At 42.0% G+C, this 22,423-nt stretch overlaps 1 protein-coding gene across 1 annotated transcript in view; it reads right to left on the reverse strand.

The window, feature by feature from the left end:
* Positions 1-22,423, reverse strand: part of LOC311238142 (dnaJ homolog subfamily C member 7-like) — a 51,728-nt gene that overhangs the window by 18,020 nt on the left and 11,285 nt on the right. Inside the window, exons 2-7 of the mRNA XM_084326149.1 lie at positions 15,621-15,709; positions 9,381-9,505; positions 8,417-8,530; positions 6,393-6,467; positions 3,170-3,288; positions 888-1,041 (exon numbers count right to left, since the gene is read on the reverse strand). Coding sequence (XP_084182275.1) covers positions 888-1,041; positions 3,170-3,288; positions 6,393-6,467; positions 8,417-8,530; positions 9,381-9,505; positions 15,621-15,709 — 676 coding nt within the window. The remainder of the gene's footprint in view (positions 1-887; positions 1,042-3,169; positions 3,289-6,392; positions 6,468-8,416; positions 8,531-9,380; positions 9,506-15,620; positions 15,710-22,423) is intronic.

Raw genomic sequence — 22,423 nt, forward strand, 5'->3', positions numbered from 1 at the left:
CGTGTGGGGTTCACAACGAATGACGAAGTTACTGGCAATCAAAGCATCAGAAACTACCCCCCCATTTTCATGCATTCATGATAAAACATAATACCTATTATATACATTTGATTTGGAAATAGTAGGGATCCAGGGATGAAACGCCAATGCTTTTAGTAGAATTCACGTTGCACCCTATAACTCAGCCTCCCAGGAATTAACCCGGATCATTCAGAAACTATACTTATATTCACCACGGGATAATGCACAAACGTATTCATGAATTTATTTTTTATTTTTTTGCATCTTGGACAGAAGATAGTTACTGTCAAATGACCATAGTATTGTATCCATAGCTATAATATAGAATATAGATATAGCTCTACAAACAAGGTGACGCACTCCTATCTTTTAAAGCGTGGCCTAGCTAGAACAGGATGAGGCCAATAGCTGGCAGTCAATGTGTTAAGGTTTTTACCGCGACGTGGACATACAGGAATGGCAAAGCACAGGCTGCAAAGCATGTTAGACATATTGGACCCGTTGCTCGCACTGGTCTGTGTCTATTATGAAATGACAATTGCGCGTCATTGAAGGTCCGCGCTGGCCTGTGCTGCCTAAAAACTGAAATAGAAGCGCATGTGCAACTGAGGTATCAAATATATACTGTATGGGGATTATTGGGGATTTCCAACTATTATTTAACTATACATTTCTTTCTTGTGCTCCTAAATGTTTCAGTTTGAGAAACAAGTAGACAAATAAGGAGATTTTCTAAGTGTTTTGTAAAACGGTTTACGTTATGGGTACAACAGAACAGTGCATATTTAAAACTAAATTGGCATGGATACCAAACTTTATAAACACTTCATCCATAAACACACAAGTGCTTCACCAGCCCGACTTACTCTGCAGGCCAGCCGAGCTTTCTCATGGTCGGGCGCCATGCGCAGCGCCTGGACGAAGAACTGTACTGCCTTATCGATGCAGTCCTCGTAGTAGAGACACAGGCCGCGCACATACAGCGCGTCTGCATTGGTGGAGTCCATCCTCAGGATGTCACTGGCAGAGAGATTCATAAAGAAAATTATTCTGTGCAGATTTAAAAAATCCCTATATTCTATGAGTCTTGTAAAGGATGTAGCAGGAAGAGACAAACAAGATAAATAAAGGATGTAGCAGGAAGAGACAAACAAGATAAATAAAGGATGTAGCAGGAAGAGACACAGGAGATAAATAAAGGATGTAGCAGGAAAAGACAAACAAGATAAATAAAGGATGTAGCAGGAAGAGACACAGGAGATAAATAAAGGATGTAGCAGGAAGAGACACAGGAGATAAATAAAGGATGTAGCAGGAAGAGACAAACGAGATAAATAAAGGATGTAGCAGGACGAGACAAACAATATAAATAAAGGATGTAGCAGGACGAGACAAACAAGATAAATAAAGGATGTAGCAGGAAGAGACAAACAAGATAAATAAAGGATGTAGCAGGAAGAGACAGGAGATAAATAAAGGATGTAGCAGCAAGAGACAAACAAGATAAATAAAGGATGTAGCAGGAAGAGACAGGAGATAAATAAAGGATGTAGCAGGAAGAGACAGGAGATAAATAAAGGATGTAGCAGGAAGAGACAAACAAGATAAATAAAGGATGTAGCAGGAAGAGACAAACCAGATAAAGGATGTAGCAGGAAGAGACACAGGAGATAAATAAAGGATGTAGGAGGAAGAGACACAGGAGATAAATAAAGGATGTAGCAGGAAGAGACACAGGAAATAAATAAAGGATGTAGCAGGAAGAGACAAACCAGATAAAGGATGTAGCAGGAAGAGACACACAAGATAAAGGATGTAGCAGGAAGAGACACAGGAGACTAAATGAGAGCGACACGGCATGCAACACAATCATATTTGTATCTGGATTATCTTATTTTCATGATGGTGGGAAGACAACATCATAACTGAAGCTTAATTAACACATTGACTGCCAAAAACGAGTATATTCGTTTTATGTTTGTATTTTATTTTATTATGATACTAGACATGTATGATACTAGACGTGTATGGATTTGGTAACACTGATGATGACCGAATCCCGATATGTGGCAGTCTCGCCTACCTTTTGACCTAGGATGGCGGCGCTTGATCAAGCAGCAGCGTTTTGTCAGCCAGGAACGGCAAATCAACTTTTATTTGCATACTCATGTTCAGTCTATTCGCCCAGTATATTCGCGCTGACCCTTTGTACACAAGACAAGAGCTACTGGACACTGGTTGACATGTCGGATTACTGGATATTTCCATCTTTTTCGAATGACATCGTCAGACCTCCGGGCACACCGGGTCTGGCCTCGTAGGCGGCGGAGGGATTGAAAGCAGAAGCGGGGCCGCAGAGCTGGCGTGACTGAGGCTAGCTCTGGCTCCTCATAGCACCGCTCTTCCCAGCCTCCTTCTTGCAAATTCGCTGGCGCACAAAATGGACGAGGTACGCTTATGGATTAGAAATACAGGGGGGGGGGGGTCTTGTCCAACTCCAAATCTCACCGCCGGGCCAAGCCAGGCGCATGATTCACAAAAGACAATATCTCTCTTCCTAGAAAATTTGCAGGGATTTTTGGGAAATGGCCACTCTTTAGCCTGGGACTGCGCAGGATCGGATGTATGTAGAACCAAATGGTTTGTTCCCGGTTGGGAGTATAAATATACGCATTTCAAATGAGCCATAGTATGTCTCCATTGCTATAATATAGAATATACGATGGGTCTACAAACATCGTTAAAGCGGTCTGAAACACTGAAGCCAGGGATTAGAGATGGGAAAACAGAGTGGCAGTCAATGAGTTAATTGCCCAGCCAGTCCTAAACCTTTTACGGTTCTAAACGGTACATTTACATTTAGTCATTTAGCTTCCGCTTTTATCCAAAGCAACAGTAGAAAGGTCAACACTACAAAGAGCTTAGTCATTGGTCCTGTCCTGCTTTTCTAAGTCTGAACAAGTGCTCCTATAGGCTGGCTGTCAGTTCTATCCAATAACACGCGTCATTCTCAAGAGTGAGTGATTAGTTATTTTCAGGAAAACTATGAATCCTCAATTATATTTCTATATCAATTATCGATCATTAGTGTTATCCGGTAATGTCCAGACTCCACAACCCCCTGTTAGCCAAACAGAATGCTGTGTACCTGGCCACCGACTGGGCCTCAGGGTAGCGTCCCAGCAGCGCTAGGCACTCAGCTTTCAGGATCTTGAAGCGGTGGCAGGCAGCGGACAAGGACAGGGCTCGGTCCATACAGTACACCACCTAGAACAGAAGAGAAGAGTCAGAACTGGTCCATACAGTACACTACCTAGAACAGAAGAGAAGAGTCAGAACTGGTCCATACAGTACACCACCAGATAGACTCATTGGTTGCGCGTAATGTAGGATAGACCGGTCTATCAAGAGAGAGCGAGAGCGAGAGAGAGAGAGACACAACTTGAACACAGTTGTCATTTTCCTCTGAAGTGACCGATTGAGTTCGTTGAGCAGTTTTGAAGGCTTCATTGCCTCGTTTTGCTAGCTTGTCGCCACATATTATGCAGAGATCATGCACCTGTTGCGATAAACCCGTATTTTAAGTATGACTCCTGGTATTCTATTCTGCATCGAACATTGTACATATGTCTATACTGAACACTGTGACCTCATTTTCTACTTCTAAATTACATGCTATACTATGTTATTTGATACTATCTTGTCTAGCACAGTCTCTGGAGCGTAACAGTAAGAAGCATTTTGTATGAAAGTATTCTGTACTTCTGTATGACAACTATTAAAGAAACTTGAAACTTGAACTTGAACTATTGTTTATTAAAAGAAGCTTTCTTTGTCTTGGAGGTCGTAGGCTCCTCTTCTGGCTCCTCAGTTGGTATTTCCCCTTTGCAAAGAAGCTATCCAAAGATGTTTGTTTTTTACTCATTTCAGCTAACGTTAGTTTAGCTAACGCGGCCCGGTGGTTGGGGACCACTGCACTGGACTATTGAGAAACAATAGGAATTTTCCATTGGTTCTCCCAGTCCATGTGAGCATTACATTTTTTTTTTTTTTTTTTTTTTTAATATTTTTTGCACAAATCTCTCCAATATTCAACACATATCTTTCCACATCACAATATGCAACATCCAAGATTTGCCTTTTTCTTTTTTTGTAAGAACATACAAAACATGTAAAAGACTCATACAAATACATTAAAAACTGACATGGAAATTAAAGACTTACGAAAAAAAATACTATACATTGTGCATATATATCCCTGATGTAGAGCCATATGAAATCCGTTATTTTTTTTTCCAAATTCCATTTTATTTTTTTCCAAATTCCGTTTTTTCCGTTTTAATATTTCAGAATTCTGTATTTTGCTTTGTACGCTCATTTTACCATCAGAAATAGTGTCTAATAAGTGGGAATGAATAAATGTCCACAATTTAAGTAAGGGATAATGTATAGCTACGAGGTCATTGTCGCAAAATAATTGACCGACACGTAGTTTAAAATACCGAGCCGCTTCGGCGAGGTGTTTTAAACGTCAGTGAAGGTCAATTATTTTGCGACAATGACCGAGTAAAGCTATACATTATCCCGCTTATTACATGGCTAACTTACTAACAATATACCTAATTCATTTGACAAATCGCAGTTGTTCTGTGGCTCTGTCAGCCCAAATAAAGTGATTATTATTATCGCGGGCAGCAGCCTCTGTTCTGGCTCCGCTGTGTTCTGGCTCCGCTCGTCGCTCCGCCCCCTGTCATCGCCGGCAGCACTGAATTGCACTGAAACAGTGTCAGTGGGCTTGATTGCCAACAGCTGCGCACTGCGGTCATTATTGAAAAAACAGCGGTCATTATTGAAAAATAATGACCGCTGTCGGGGGGCTGTTGACCAATCACAAGCAAGTATTTCGGCGAATGTGAAAACGCCATGTAATAATAAGATATAACAGTCCATTTAATAGGGCCGTCTTAAATACTTTGAAGCTTCGAAGCTTCGTTCGATGGGCATGGGATTCAAATATGAAAATAAATTTTGATTTAAAAAAAAAAAAAAAATTATATATATTTTTGCAAAATCAACTCTGCCTCTCTTTGTTAACTACAACAAGCAATGCTGTTTGTTATTTAAGATGAGGTCGGACTCGGCACTGACAGATTTGTGTTCATTGTGCTGCTTTTATAAAGCCTCAAATGACGGCTTACAATATTTCATGAAAGCAAAGTGTTTTGTTTGTCTAAGATTTAAAAAGGTTTAAACTTTACAGCACTGACAAAGTGCTGTACAAGTCCCACAACATTTTTTTTTTTTTTTTTTTTTATAGTGGATTCCATTTTTATTGCTCAATTCCGCAATTCCGTCCGCGATTCCGTGATCGCGGATTCCATATGGCTCTACCCTGATGCACATACTTTACATGTAGACCAATCTACCTGCGAGCAGGTATGTGCTGCATCTTCTATCGGGATGCCCCATGTGAGCATTACTATTCCATTGGCTATAGTGACAGACATAGATATGATGAATAGATCGATATACAGCTTAATTGCACATTTCACCTGCTGCTAGCTAATGACAAAAGATCGAAATGTCACTATCCAAAAATCTAAAGAGGAAAATGTACAGTGAAAACAGAGTGTTTAAAGAGGAATGGACAGACAACTACACGTTCATCTTACCTGGATTCATTAATGCAAAGCCCACATGTCTGATCTGCAATGAAGGTGTGTCTATTTGCAAATAATACAATATTAGACGGCACCACGATACAAAGCATGCCAACTTCAAAATGTTCTTCCCACCAAAGATGGAGGCACGAAAGCGCCAAATTGAAGCACTGAAAGCTGGTTATGCACACAGCAACAGGATCCTGGTGCGAGGCCTCACAGACCAACAAAAGGTGACAAGTGCGTCTCTAAAGGCGTTGTGGCTGCTCGCAACAAGCCACTGTGTGTTTGCCATTTCAGCACCAAACGCTGTCCACCTCACATTGAGCAAGCGCTATGGTACATTGCACCTCACTGTCTATATAACTGTTATTCACTCGCAACATGGATAAAACATAAAGTATATAATATGTAATAAAAATTATCAAAATAATTAAATAAAATAAATATGTTCTAAAAATAAACTGACGGGCCAGATATTATTGCTGGCGGGCCAATTTCGGCCTGCGGGCCGCCTATTGCCGACCCATGATCTATGGAATATGTTTGTTAAATAGAACATTTGGCCTTTCAACTGAAACTGTGTCTCCAAGATGTGGTGTCAGGCAGGTTCTAGATGTGGTGTAAGGCAGGTTCTAGATGGTGTCAGGCAGGTTCTAGATGTGGTGTCAGGCAGGGTTCTAGATGGTTCTAGAAGATGGAGAGACCTACCTTTCTGAAGTCCCGTTTCTCAAAGCCAAAGCCGGCCATTCGTTCGTATTCCAGCAGTGCTGTAGCGTTCTTATGCTGGAATACAGGAGACAAAGCACAACAGAAACCTTGATTTTACAAATGAGAAGCAACCAGGCTACTAGGGCTGTACCGAATGTCTTTTATTTATTTGTTTACATTCAAAGCTTCTATTGAAGTTTTTGAATGAAGCTTCGAATGTCTGTCGTCATATTTTATGACGTAATCATTAAATATCATAAAACTAAATCCTCAATTTGAATAAAGTGATTAATCTGATTAAATTAGTCTTTGAAAAATAAATTAAATCAACTTTCTTTAATGAATATAACTCGTAAGTTTCGTCAACATAAATAATCCAATAAAGGCACAGTTGGTACGAAAGTGATGGTGCCGTCTTGATGGAGCGCAGAGCGTCAAGCGAATGCAGATAGTCTGCAACTGTGAAGAAAAACCCAATTGGTTTAAACAGAATGAACACAAAAAATTATTTATTAAAAAACAAATGGGAGGAATTGTCTTTTGTGGTGTCTATTGTGATGTCCTTCAATGCGCAGACCTTCAATGACAAGCACTTGTCATTTCATAATAGACACAGACCAGCGCGAGCAATGTCCAATGTGTCTAACATGCTTTGCATCCTTGCCATGTCCAATATTAGCCGCTAAGCTAACTAGTGTGACTCCACAATACCAGTTCCATTAGTGAGGAAAGGGGGGTTGGGTGTTATATTGACGAGGCTTGACAAGCGAGGTTCAAAGATAACTTCACATTTATTGGCTGTTCATTTATATATATCGTTTCATGCATCGCACTCCATACAACTCTATGTGTTGACTTCCTAGTGACTGTGACATCACTCGAGTCAACTAGGCTCAAACTCAAACCGAATACATCACGGCGGTGGTGACTCAGCCTCACTCCCGCTCGCTCTACATTCAATGATTTAAAGTATTTTAAAGTTAAAATAAATCAGCATTGTTTTTTTGGTGAAGTGCCCCTTTAACACTTTCAATGCCGGCCGTGTTTTCCTTTTTACCCCCTTGAATGCCGCCACCCACTTCAATGTTAGAGGTAAAAAACGCATAATCTATGTTTTAAATTATGGCTATGTGTCTAATCTGCCCGTTGCAGTCAACATTGTCTAACGGATTTTTTTTTTCTTTTTTTTTTTAATCGGTTCATATCCTTTTTATAGCATTTCGAAAAGCTATCGTTCTCTCGAAAATGTCCGGAAAATAGAAAGATTCCCTCATAAACGGCATTTATTGGAATATTCTCGAATACATTAGACACGTTGTCATTTGTCGGCCTATTTATGAATCGTTTTCAAATAAACGCTAGATTATCGATAGTATATGTGTACTTATGCACGCTATAGAAGCGAGCTGAGAAATCGATTCTCTCATTTCCTCAACATCACACACACACACACACACACATATACACATACGGGACACGCTGTTATCTCAGTGAATACAGCTCTGATTATCCTAAAACTGGTAACATAGACTCCTTACCTTAGATCAGATGTTCTCCAAAAAGATTATTCCAATTCCTGGTCGCCATTCCAAATATCGATCGCGTTTATTGATTGATTATTGGCTGCTGTAAATATATATTCCACGCTGCTTTCCAACTCGCGATCACTTCCCTCATCATCAGATCCCTCGCCAGCATAATGGAGCCAGTTGGCTCCCCCCACACAGATCCACCAGTCTAATCGAATGGCCTGCAGTTACACAGGGATAGACGATAGGGGCGGTATTTTCCCATCTGAGCTCCTAGAGGGGCTGCTGTACCAACGGGAGACTCGGTTGATGAAATATGATCGCGAAAAAAAACGACAATTTGCGTCGTCGGCACTCAACGGGGGGCATGATAAGACGACATAACACGTCGCTGGCACTCAGTGTTAAAGAAACAGTGAATGAGTAAAAAAAAAAGATGAAAGGTTCAGTAGGCCATCAACAACGACAACAACAACAACAACAGTTAAAGCCCACCTCCTGCTGTGCCTGGCCATTGCTGGGCTCCAGCTCTAGAACCTTCTGGAAGCAGCGGCTGGCAGCCATGGCGTTTCCCAGAGACAGGTGGCACTTTCCCTCTCGGAGGTGACCCTGTGGACAGAGAGGACAGAGAGGACATGTAGGTGACCCTGTGGACAGAGGGGACATGTAGAAGACATGTATGTGACCCCGTGGAGTGTGGACAGAGGGGACATGTAGAAGACATGTAGGTGACCCTGTGGACAGAGGGGACATGTAGAAGACATCTCTACTAGCTAACAGTTAACTAATAGCAGCTAACAGGTAACCAATAGCAGCTAACGGGTAACCAATAGCAGCTAACAGGTAACCAATAGCAGCTAACAGGTAACCAATAGCAGCTAACGGGTAACCAATAGCAGCTAACGGGTAACCAATAGCAGCTAACGGGTAACCAATAGCAGCTAACGGGTAACCAATAGCAGCTAACGGTTAACAAATAGCAGCTACAGGTAGCCAATAGCAGCTAACAGTTAACCAATAGCAGCTACAGGTAACCAATAGCAGCTAATGAGTAACCAATAAGCTAACGGGTAACCAATAGCAGCTAACAGGTAACCAATAGCAGCTAACAGGTAACCAATAGCAGCTAACAGGTAACCAATAGCAGCTAACAGGTAACCAATAGCAGCTAACAGGTAATCAATAGCAGCTAACATGTAACCAATAGCAGCTAACAGGTAACCAATAGCAGCGAACAGGTAACCAATAGCAGCTAACAGGTAACCAATAGCAGCTAACATGTAACCAATAGCAGCTAACTGGGAAACAATAGCAGCTAACAGGTAACCAATAGCAGCTAACAGGTAACCAATAGCAGCTAATGAGTAACCAATAGCAGCTAATGAGTAACCAATAGCAGCAAACGGGTAACAAATAGCAGCTAATAAGTAACCAATAGCAGCTTGAACTACTGTCTAACCTTCATGAAGCCTTCATCCAGCCGCACTGCCTGCTGGGAATCCTCCAGGGCGTCTCGAAAGCGACAGAGCATCATGAGGGTAGCTGCCCTGTTGCCATAGTAACTGGCATTCTTGGGGCATGCATCTGGAGATAAAAATAAATACAGGTCACACAAGCAAACGAACAAAGCAATGGTAGTCTTAATTGGCACAACGGTTTTGATGATGAGATATTAGTTACACATTTTAAAATCAGTTGACTATATCTGGGTCTGCTTGCTAGGAGGAGTGGCTGGCTTTACAGTATGCAGAACTTTAAAGGAACACGCCAACATTATATGAAATGTGCTTACGTTCTTCTCCAGAGTGCTTACGTTCTTCTCCAGAGTCAGACAAAGATAGATACCAATTTCCTCTCTGTGTGTTCAGTAGAGCTATCCGGCTGAAAGCTAGCCTAGCTAAGCACAAATGACTCATCATTGTAGAATGGAAATTAATGGAAGCGGATACAGACCACTAGCCTTGCAGCTAGATAGCTTTCTACTGAACGCACAGAGAGAGGAAATTGTTATCCATCTTCTCGTCTGACTATTGAAGGAATCTATGTTTTTCAATGTGTATATAATGTATATATCGGTGGGTGACAGCATCTACTCAGACGGATCTATAGATCTTAAAAGTAGCCGGCAGCCAGTGTGTGTTTCCACGGTAGAGAGCAGCAAGCAGGGTGTGTGAGTGCCAAGGTCGTCGTCAGCCGAGTTGTTCAACAGAGGAGATAACAGGCCACTGGTGGGGGAGGTTTGGTCAGAGAGCTACGGGAAGAGTTTGACATCGATAGAAGAGGACGTTTAGTGCGTTAAAGGTGACCAGCCGTTGCCATGGTAGCGTGTCACGTAGTAACGAGAAGAGGGGGCGGGGCCCGTTGCTATGGGGAGAATGTTATGAGATGTCAGTTCCTTCCGGGGTAAGTTAGATTAAGACAAGACGTGGAATCAAGCAGACGTGCTGATCAGAGACTTTGAGATCCCTCCTCACGCTGGCTGGGTGGGGGAGGGGAAGTGCCACATCATCGCTAGCTTCGGCTAACAGGGAATGGTTGTTGGCTACGACAAGGCCTCAGAACCATTGGACTAATGGGAGAAGAGACGGTGGAGAATAATGAATTTAGTTTTTCTTCAAAGACGGTTCAAGGACATTACAGAATGGGTTACATCTCGTACGGAACTATGTTTATGAAAAGAGAGATCACGTTGCAGTGTCGTTTCTTCTACGGATGTACTAACAGGGGTTGATACAGTGTGAGACAGCTAATGAGATATCCAAGTAAAATGACACAACGTGTAGGCCAGTCACGGAGCAGCAGGTGACGAGTGAGAAAAGATTAAAGGCTAGAAACACTGTTATCTTACACTATGGAGAAGAGCGTAAGCCCATTTCATATAATGTTGGCGTGTTCCTAGGGTAGGGTGACCATATTGTGATTTCCAAATAAGAGGACACTCTACCTCCAGCCTCAACACAATGATACTCAAAGTTTACTCAAAGATGCCTTATCATTTTATATATTTTAAGTATGCCTCCTCTGTATGGATAGAAAATGTATATTATTTTATATAACAAAATAATATATCTCTATTAGGCTTGGGCGGTATGACGGTATTAAGGTATACCAGGGTATTTAGAAATACCTACGGTATTGATTTTCAATACCGTCCGTCACCGTCAAAATCACAGATGTGCTTCAGTTTCTATAACAGTGAAACGGAGTTTTGAGTGTAGTGCACACACTGAGTGTAGTGCACACACGCGCCAGCAGAGGGCGAGACCGCTCTAGTGGAGCGAGTGGGTCACAACGGTGTTCACGTTTTACGGTAATGTTGCGACAGTGCTGTGAAAATACCGTAAAGCGTTGTGACGAGAGCAGTGTTGTTGTGGACATAGATATATATGGTTGTGGAGCAATCCAATCCGTCTCTTATTATATGTGAACTAAAGAGTACAAGGTTTACACAACAGCCCCCACCCGCCTTTTTATTGTATTTGTACCGTCCTGTACTATCCGCTGTCAGCTGTTTATCTCTCTCTGTGAGCTACTGAGCTTGAATAACTAGCGTTAGCTCACGTTAAGTAGCATTAGCTCTGCGGCTAATCTTAGATTACCCTGAACTAAATCAATGACTAGGTTATAAAGCATTCGAGTAGTTTTCACTGCACATAGAAGTATCCAAACAACGGGAGCATTTCGGGAGCATATGACCAAAACCCAGGCAATTTCTAGCCCTTAAGGAATCAAATAGTCTGCCATGGCTATAGGCTAGATGCTAACGCTAAAACGGTGCGGGCTTCTACCGGTGCGGGACTACCATTCTGAGAGCTGACGATGATTTGTTTACTTGGTAACACGTAACCCCCCCCCCCCCCCCCCCCCCGCTGATGAAAATGAAAGTCATACCGTCAAATACCGTGCACCGGGGTATTATAACATAAAGGTTTGCCGGTTTGAAAATAAGGATACCGCCCAAGCCTAATCTCTATAACCAAAGTTACTCAACATGCTTTATTATGCCTAAAGTAATCTCTCTGACAAATCTCAATGGTAGGAAAATAACTTAAGAATCAACCTATAACAAAATAATAGCTCTTTTCAAGTCTTACTGGACAAAATAAATAACTAAAATAATATGAATTAATGTTCTAAATAATGCCTCTTCTGTATTAGAAAATCCAGCTTTAAAAAAAGACATCTTTGTATCTTTTCAATGTAATGTAAATTATAAAACAGTAACCTCACAGATACTGATAAAAGTGCACTATGCAGTTTCTGATTTGTTTACATTTGTGTACAGTACAAAACTAATTTATTACACAAATAATCCTCAGAATGATTGTATCATAAGCATTTTATGTCATCATAAATCAAACCAAAACATAATTTTGAGGCATCAAAAAAGTTTTCAATGATTTTCTTTCCCTCTGTATAGCTGCATACTTCAATCAATTCGGTCAACTTTGCCATCAAACTCTCGCCTCGCACAGCTTTATTTTAAATGTTTTTCTGTGTCCATGTGAGCTTTGAGATCTCCGGCACCTTTATTAGACACACCGAAACATAATTATGGTCAAGCTTTGCACACGTTGCACTCCGCCTCCCATTTGTCTCAACCGGGACGGTAAATTGGGAATTTTCTCTGCAGTTCATCTGTAAATGTACACTTGCGCTTTGGCTTTGTGAGCAGAATCAACGCTGCTCCATTTGAGAGTAGAATCAAATCTGTCCGCTTCCTCCGTTTGCGTGTGACGTAGTAGCGCCGCCCACAAAGCGGTATTCTCAGGGATTATGTCACACGCAACAGAGTACCGTAGTATTTTGTGCAACACGCCAGGCAATTTAAGTACACGCTTAATGGTCCGGTGAAAACAATGAAACCCAGAAATGTTCATGAATTTATAAACCCCCCCCCCGGACGCCACTGACAGGGCATGAAAAGAGGGCAAAAGAGGACGTTTGGTCACCCTACTTTAAAGCCGCAATCTCTGATTGCTGTAACTCAAGACAAAAAACAACAATCTCCAGAAAGTCAAAATAGGTGTCACGATACCTTTCTGCGAGGGTAAGTGAAAATACTGTAATTAGATCCTGTAGTTAGCTACTATAGTTAGATAATGCAGTTACATACTGTAGTTAGATCAAATGGAAACATTATATAGCAGCATGTTACTGATCAGGCTGTAGTTGTTAGATACTGTAGTTAGATCAAATGGAAACAGAGCTGCATGTTACTGATCAGGCTGTAGTTAGGGTGCTTTCTCACTAGCCATTTGGGGTCGACTCAGCTCCGCTCCGTCCTTGGGTGCGAACTTCCCCACTCCCTCTCCCCCCTCTAGTTTGCGTACACACTGCAGTCTTGGGGCGTTCCGGGTTTTGTTTACGGTTTGCGTTTTGAGCGTGTAAGCTGCCGTAGGCGATGATGTCACGCTCTAACGTCAACACAGGAAGAGTTTAACACACAGTGGTGGAAACTGGATGCTGATATAAAGTAACAAATAACCAATAAATATGAAGTTATATTTGAACCTCTGTTGTCAAGCATTGTCAATATAACCCACCCCCTTTTCTCACGAATGGAACTGGTGTCGTGGAGTCCGCTTTGAGCATTTTCCAGGGTTAACGCTAAGCTGACGCTAGTTAGCTTAGCCTATTTATTACTAGTTAGCAGCTAACATTAGCCCATTGCTCGCGTCAATTATATTGCATGTCATTGATCTACCGGTCGATCACTGCCGACTGGTTGGGCACCACTGGTCTATAGAAATAAATGCATTCGAACAAGAAACCAATGTATAGTAGACATAGCAATGGCAAAAAAATTGCCAGGCCTAATGCGAGCCAGGGAAGTCTTGTGCTTGTAACGTGGCTTCATCTCAAAGTTTTCATCCACTGAGCCGTGAGGCTCAACATGCTTGTTTGATTGAGGTCTGAACTCGCCAAATTGCCCATAAATATAGTTTTTGTGGGTATCGTCCAGTTGTCCAAAATTCAAGCAAGCATGAAAGCATTACACCACGCCCCCGCTCCCACTGGCGCGCACCCGAAACCACCTATTCCAGCGGTCCAGGTTTGGAGCGAATCAGCGTCCCCGGTGACGGGGGGACCGTTCTCATTAGGACGATCGCACCTTATTTTGATGCGATCGCGCCATGATTCGACCCCGAATGGCTAGTGAGAAAGCCCCCTTAGATACTGTAGTTAGATCAAATGGAAACATTATAGAGCAGCACATTACTGATCAGGCTATAGTTGTTAAGATACTGTAGTTAGATCAAATGGAAACATTATAGAGCAGCACGTTACTGATCAGGCTATAGTTGTTAAGATACTGTAGTTAGATCAAATGGAAACATTATAGAGCAGCATGTTACTGATCAGGCTATAGTTGTTAAGATACTGTAGTTAGATCAAATGGAAACATTATAGAGCAGCACGTTACTGATCAGGCTATAGTTGTTAAGATACTGTAGTTAGATAGGCGGCTAGGTGGTGTAGTGGGCAAGGCACTCGCCACCAATGTGGAGACGCTGGATTCACGTGTTCGAATCCAGCTCTCCACATTGTTTTCAGTTTGGCTGGTCGTCCGTACTAATACAATTGGCAGTATTAGAGGGTGGGAAACTGATGGGTGGGGATCGGGCGTTGTGGACAGCGACTCCTACAGGTCGGTTGGTGCGCCTGCGCAGTAGAATCAGGAAGTGTCGGGGGCAGCGTGAGCCTCCCACACGTTACTCCTCGCCACTGAGAGATCGAGCTGCGCAGGTGAAAAGATGCGACTGCTGTTACCTCAAGTACCAGAGGGGACTTGTGCTATGTATGACTTAGTCCACATTGCAGCCGGCTTGTGGGAGGCAAGAAACAGCGTTCGTGACAGGGGAGGGTTGAATTGGATGATACGAAATTGGGATGGGAGAAAGATATAGAAAATGGGAGAAAAAGTGGATAAGAAAAAAAAGATACTGTAGTTAGATCAAATGGAAACATTATAGAGCAGCATGTTACTGATCAGGCTGTAGTTAGATACTGTAGTTAGATCAAATGGAAACAGAGCTGCGTGTTACTGATCAGGCTGTAGTTAGATACTGTAGTTAGATCAAATGGAAACAGAGCTGCGTGTTACTGATCAGGCTGTAGTTAGATACTGTAGTTCGATCAAATGGAAACAGAGCTGCATGTTACTGATCAGGCTGTAGTTAGATACTGTAGTTAGATCAAATGGAAACAGCGCTGCATGTTACTGGTCAGGCTGTAGTTGTTAGATACTGTAGTTAGATCAAATGGAAACAGAGCTGCATGTTACTGGTCAGGCTGTAGTTAGATACTGTAGTTAGATCAAATGGAAACAGAGCTGCATGTTACTGGTCAGGCTGTGGTTGTTAGATACTGTAGTTAGATCAAATGGAAACAGAGCTGCATGTTACTGATCAGGCTGTAGTTAGATACTGTAGTTAGATCAAATGGAAACAGCGCTGCATGTTACTGGTCAGGCTGTAGTTAGATACTGTAGTTAGATCAAATGGAAACAGAGCTGCATGTTACTGGTCAGGCTGTGGTTGTTAGATACTGTAGTTAGATCAAATGGAAACAGAGCTGCATGTTACTGGTCAGGCTGTGGTTGTTAGATACTGTAGTTAGATCAAATGGAAACAGAGCTGCATGTTACTGGTCAGGCTGTACGTGGCTGAGAGAGGAAGTGAGACCTGCTTCTCACCAATGGCCTTGGTGTAGTAGTTGAAGGCCTGAGAGTATTCCTTCTGGATGTAGAGAGCGTTCCCTTGCTCTTTGAAGCATTCCGCCTCACTGAGGAAAACAAAGAATACAATACAGTTGAGATTAGTCTGTTACACAGAGTGTTATTGTAATGTCTTCTCCAGGCCTCGTGTTGATAAGCATGCTGAAAGTCCAACACAACTCATGCCATCGGACATCTCTGTCTAAATGCTCTTTTGTTTTCTGCTGGGCCTCTGGCTTTACATTGTGCTAACAATAATCCCATTGTAACACAGTCTTTACCAATATGGTCCAACATCAGGAGAAACTGCGGAGGCAAGAGATGTTGAATGTAATGTTTTATATCCGTGTCACACGGCATGAAATATACCTAACCCTAACCTTCGTACCGGCCATCAGGTAAGAGTAGGGTTGGGTATCGTTCACATTTGAACCAATACCGGTACCTGTGAATCGATACTGGTACCCAACGGTACCTTTTTTCTGTACTTTAGTCTCTAAAAATTGTATCTACCTACCTCAATTGTAAAGAATGAGTCCAAACTTCAAATGATTTATTATCACTCATTTATTTAGAACAATTTGTTAATATATATATAATATATAATATTTCTGCGAGCGTTGTCTGCATCTAGCTTTGTAAAGTGTAACCACAATTGCGACCGTTTTCGGCTTGCCATTGCCCTGACTGCTTTGTTAACACTTTCAATGCCAACGACGAGATATCTCATTTGTTCATGCCACACACACAGAGGTCCCTCCCCGGTCCCCGCTCGCCCCTGTCCTGTAAGGTATTGGCTCGTGTTGCTACACGGACATGTTTGTATGTTGCACGGTACTTCCTGACTTGCCTACTAGTAAACAACAGTCAACGTGATCACACTCTCCGTCTCTTATTATATGTGAACTAAAGAGTACAAGGTTTACACAACAGCCCCATCCACTTTTTTTTGTATTTGTACCTGTACCATAGCTGTCAACCATCACGTTTTTCACGGGAGTCACGTATTTCAACCTTCTTCATGCCCTCTTCCCGGTTCACGTTTTTTTAAATGTTTATACATTTTTACAAAATGGCTGCAATTCCCCTCCGTGATGATAGGTGGCAGCAGTGTAGATTAGAACGTTAGCACAGGAAGTCAAACCGGAAGACGGTTGCAACCCGAAGAAGAAGAAGAGCGACCGGATAAAGGAGGGGTTTAGCTCGAAATGTATTACATTCTACGATGGACTTGAGTGAGGATTGTGCGGTTCCACCAGCAGCTAAGAAAGCCAAGAGGAGCTGCTGCAAATATCTCGCCAAGTGGGAGGAGACGTTCCCGTACCTCACGAAAAGCAACATTTCAACAATCTATGCTTTTTGTAAAGTATGCCACGCTGATTTCAATGTCGCACACGGAGGAAAACACGACGTCAGTCAGCAACTTTGACTGTTAGGAAGTATTGTATTGTATTATATTGTATAATGTATTGTATGGTTTTGTTTTACAGTGACAAGGCTAGGAGCCCTGTTCCCTCAGTTGAGTTTGAATCCGAATCGGCTGTTACTGGAACTCGGCGACTACCAGGTGACCGACAGCAAGCAGCTCCCCCAAGAAGACAGAATCGACAGATTTTGGGGCCTTCTAGGCAAGGACTTGGGGTTCAGTGAGCTGGCGAGACTTATGAAGGCTCGGTTATGCATTCCACACAGCAATGCCAGCTCTGAAAGGGTATTCAGTATGGTGAAGAATATTGTCACAGAAAAGAGAATGGCATTAGACAACAGTACTGTTTGTGCTTTACTGTCATGCAAGATCAATCACACTGGTCCAGTTCACAAATACACTCCTTCTCAAAAGGTGTTGAGAAATGCGAGGTCTGCAACCTATACCTACAACAGGTCCCTGGCCGATGCAAGAGACCCCCACAGCGGATGAAGTGGTATCCCCCATCCATTCCAGAGTGATAAAACAGTCTAATTAGATTAAAATGTATCGTCATTATACAGTACAACGAAGACATTTGGCATCCAACCAGAGTGCAAATGTAACAGTAAAGTGCAATAGTAATATACAATACTATCAGATGTATGTACAGTACAGAATGATCACTTTAAACAAAATGTCACTTTAAAGGAAGGAGGTATTGTATAGTTTAGATACATTAAGAGTTACAATTGTATATGGTAGTGTACATAGTAACCAGTTTTTCAGGAACTTGGCATGTCTTTTTTTTAATCATGCATATCTTGGGTTACCTATTTTTTCTATGCCTATTTATATTGTATTTTGCACAAAATGTCACTTTAAAAGAAAGGAGGTATAGTTTAGATACATTAAGAGTTACAATTGTATATTGTAGTGTACATAGGAACCAGTTTTTCAGGAACTTAGCATGTCTTTTTTTATCATGCATATCTTGTGTTACCTATTTTTTCTATGCCTGCCTATTTTTATTGTATTTTGCACAATCAATGTGGGCGTGCCCACCTGCATTTCACTATGTATGTGACAAATAAACCTCTTGATTCTTCTTGAGTTGTAGTATTAATATGTAGCCTACAGTGATGAAGGTATAAAGACACTATGGTAATACGTTGATTGATTGCTAGCGCAATACACAACTGTTAAGGGGTTGCAGACCAGAGAAGGACTTCTTCCCCCATTTTCAATTCATCATAACATTTATGTATGAATTGTAAGATTTCAATAAATATGAACATGTTAATGCTATACTACTACATAAAGTGAATTTATACTGAATTTTTCTTACACTTCCATTCATTTAATGCAGGGATGGTCACTCACAGCATTTCACTTTCAACCAGGTATCCGATTAATTTAATGTAGCAACTAGTAGTTCACCCAGTCCTTGTTGGACTGATAAGTGGTTGCCTAGTGGAGATTTAGGATTCACTGACTGTACCCTTGAAAACGTCAACAGATTGTAGAATGGCTGGGTACATACAGGTTTTGACCAGCAGTGACGTTATCAGTATAAGAATGGTCAGGTAATCATCCACGTTCTGCTGCCACCATCTGCTGGCTAACGTTAAATAAATTATTTATTTATTGTTTACTGTATGATGACAAATACATTTGACTCTAATCTAAAAGATGATGCTGTTGTTGTGCTTATTGTCTGTCTCTTCTGTTCTGACCTGGTGCTGTGGTGCTTATTGTCCGTCTCTTGTGACAGGATGACTGTGGTGCTTATTGTCCGTCTCTTGTGACAGGATGACTGTGGTGCTTATTGTCTGTCTCTTCTGTTCTGACCTGGTGCTGTGGTGCTTATTGTCCGTCTCTTGTGACAGGATGACTGTGGTGCTTATTGTCCGTCTCTTGTGACAGGATGACTGTGGTGCTTATTGTCCGTCTCTTGTGACAGGATGACTGTGGTGCTTATTGTCCGTCTCTTGTGATAGGATGACTGTGGTTCTTATTGTCCGTCTCTTCTGACAGGATGACTGTGGTGCTTATTGTCCGTCTCTTGTGACAGGATGACTGTGGTGCTTATTGTCCGTCTCTTCTGACAGGATGACTGTGCTGCTTATTGTCCGTCTCTTGTGACAGGATGACTGTGGTGCTTATTGTCCGTCTCTTGTGACAGGATGACTGTGGTGCTTATTGTCCATCTCTTGTGACAGGATGACTGTGGTGCTTATTGTCCATCTCTTGTGACAGGATGACTGTGGTGCTTATTGTCCGTCTCTTGTGACAGGATGACTGTGGTGCTTATTGTCCATCTCTTGTGACAGGATGACTGTGGTGCTTAATGTCCGTCTCTTCTGACAGGATGACTGTCAAGACTGGACTACTGTAACGGACTCTTCATCGGGATTCCTGGCAAGAGCATCCAAAAGCTGCAATACATCCAGAACAGCGCTGCCAGGATCCTGATGAGAGTCCGTAAACAAACACGATCACATAACCCTCATCCTCCACTCACTACACTGGCTCCCCGTCTCATCCCGGATCATTTACAAAATCCTGATGCTCACCCATAACTGCATAAACGGAGACGCACCGCCCTCTACCTTCAGGAACTCATCACTCCACAATCCTCCACCCGCACCCTCAGATCTGCAGGTAGGCTGCTCCTTCAGGTCCCCAATACCCGGCCAGCTCTGCACCATGGGTGACCGAGCCTTCTGCACGGCTGCACCACGCCTGTGGAACAGCCTCCCCATCCAGCTGAGGGCACCACAAAGCCTGGACTCTTTTAAAGCAGGCCTGAAAACCTATCTGTTCAAAAAGGCCTTTGACTGTTCGCTTTTGATTTTTATTTTCTTGTGCTGTTGTTTTTAAATTTTCTGTTTATACTATGTTTTTAATTAACTACCGGTATGTTCTATTTTTATCTTATTTTTATTCTGTATTTTATTTGTTTTACTAATAACTTTTTTTTTTAACCGTTTTAACCCTGTAGTGTAGCACTTTGGGATCCCATTCCCAGCGAACAAAAAGTGCATTACAAATTCAATCTATTATTATTATTACTGTGGTGCTTATTGTCCGTCTCTTCTGACAGGATGACTGTGGTGCTTATTGTCCATCTCTTCTGACAGGATGACTGTGGTGCTTAATGTCCGTCTCTTCTGACATGGTGCTGTGGTGCTTATTGTCAGTCTCTTCTGACATGGTGCTGTGGTGCTTAGGCTGCGGTTACATTAGGGCCAGTTTCGTTTTCAGTTTTCAGTTTCGGTTTCGTTCTTCAGAACGCTACGTAATGGCAGGCAAGTTAGACATCGTTTTGCCCCCTGAGCACTGAGTGATGTATATACATGTAGTACAATGCCAAAACAGTAGGTGGCGATGTAGTTCAAACATGAAGGCCATTTTCAACCAATCAGAAAGGTTGAACGTGGCACTACACTTCCTGCTAAAAAACAACAGTCCACCATCTTTAAATACCTCGCGTGAGTAATTTAGTCAACGTAGCATTTATTTTTCAGCAAAGAAAGTGCAATAAACAAAACTGATACATTCACTGTGTGTTATGCCTCTCATTTGTTGATTTGTTGATAAGCTCAAATGTGCCGCTAGCAGTCGCCGATAAATAACCATCAATTTGTGTAGCGTCAAAAGGCAAAAAAAAAAAGTTCACTCGCGACCTACCTGCACAACGCCCGCCGTCCCCCACACACACAAGCTACTGCATCAGTTACTACTTATGATTAACAAGGCATTCGTTTTGTGGCATTAACGTTATATAGTTAGTGTTACACGGACAATAACATCAGCATATTATTATTACCCATAGCAGCAAGGCATTACTCCGAGTCCGTTCATAGCTCAGTTCCATTCCGTTGCAGCATGAGCTACCGGGAGGCAGAAGACTAACGTTACTGGTGAAAATGTGATTTACGTTGGAATACTCCTTTGCCAACTTGCTGTACTTTGCTTGCAGGTCTGCAGCCATTATTGCTGGATTATGAATAGCCCCAACTTTAGCCAACGTAACGTTATGGCTAAACCTTTAACATTAGTTAACACTAGCTTTCGGTTAGCTGTTCAATGCTAATAACACAACCAAGCGAACCCATCAGAGCTCCCCATCAACACCGCTCTGTCGGGAGGATGGCATTTAAGAAAGTATCTGCTGTTAAAATGACACAAACATTCGTTTTGTGGCATTAACGTTATATAGTTAGTTACACGTTCAATTACATCAGCATAGTATTTACCCGAAGATAGCAAGCAAGCCGTTCATAGCTCGGTTCCATTCCGTACCCAACTACCCATTCTGCAATCCGTTAATAAAGTTTTCAACCAGACAAATGTATAGCAGCGTTTCCGTTAGCCGGTAATTACCGGTTTTTGACCGGCAAAATCTGTTTAAGTCCGACATATTTCATCTCTCCGGTCTTAATGTCCGGTGAAAATAATTCCCTGAGTCTAAGCACAATTTGATTATTTGAATTGTATTAAAACAGGCTAAAATTAAATAGCCCATGCGATGAACGAAACGATCATTACATGATTTGTTTCATCGTTGCTTCTAATAATGACAACGACGTTGTCAGCGAGCGAGAGCTTAGTGCTGGGTGTGCAAACTTTTGTGAAGCTGCAGAGCCATAGCACAAGCAGCCCAATGCAGTATTCCAGCAGTACTCCAATTCAGCCATTTTCAGCCAATGTTGGGTGGGGGGCGCTGCTGTGCGGTTCCCAGAAAAGAGCCAATAACAGCTAAATCAGCTTCTCTGCAGCGCCATACTCTTTGCAAATAAGTCGTTGCGAGGTGGAGAGAGTCGTCACGCAAACCACGATAATGTTGCCGTCTCTCTGCTTTCTCAGTTCTTCGCTTGATATAATTAATACAAATGTCCAATATAACGGAATTAGTTAGCTCATAAAAATGTGATTATAACAGACTGCTGTTTAGTGTCGGACCGACTGCCCACATACGCGGATAAAGTCAGCAGCAGCACGGAGTATCGAGGGACTTATTTTATTTGGAATATATTAATTAATGACTGTATATGCAAAAGTAGCCTAGTTTTAAGTAATAATATTATAAATCTACATGCCTTGAGGATGACATTCTTTATATAGCCTGCCTATCAATTGTTTTAAAGCTCAATAAACTATGACCGGAATTAATCTCATTTGTCCGGTAGATTGAAATCTTGCAGGTCACGGAGACCGGCAACAATTTTTTCTAACGGAAACCCTGATGTATAGAAAGGCTTTGTTTTTTTATAACATTTGTTGCAGTAAAATCATTGTGTCTCGTTTGGCCATCCTGTGGAGCGCGCTGGTCGACGGGCACTGCCGGGCAGCTAATGTATTAGCTTGTTGT

Source organism: Notolepis coatsorum (assembly GCF_963971535.1).
Source record: "Notolepis coatsorum genome assembly, chromosome: 12".
In the NCBI taxonomy this organism is placed as follows: Eukaryota; Metazoa; Chordata; class Actinopteri; order Aulopiformes; family Paralepididae; genus Notolepis; species Notolepis coatsorum.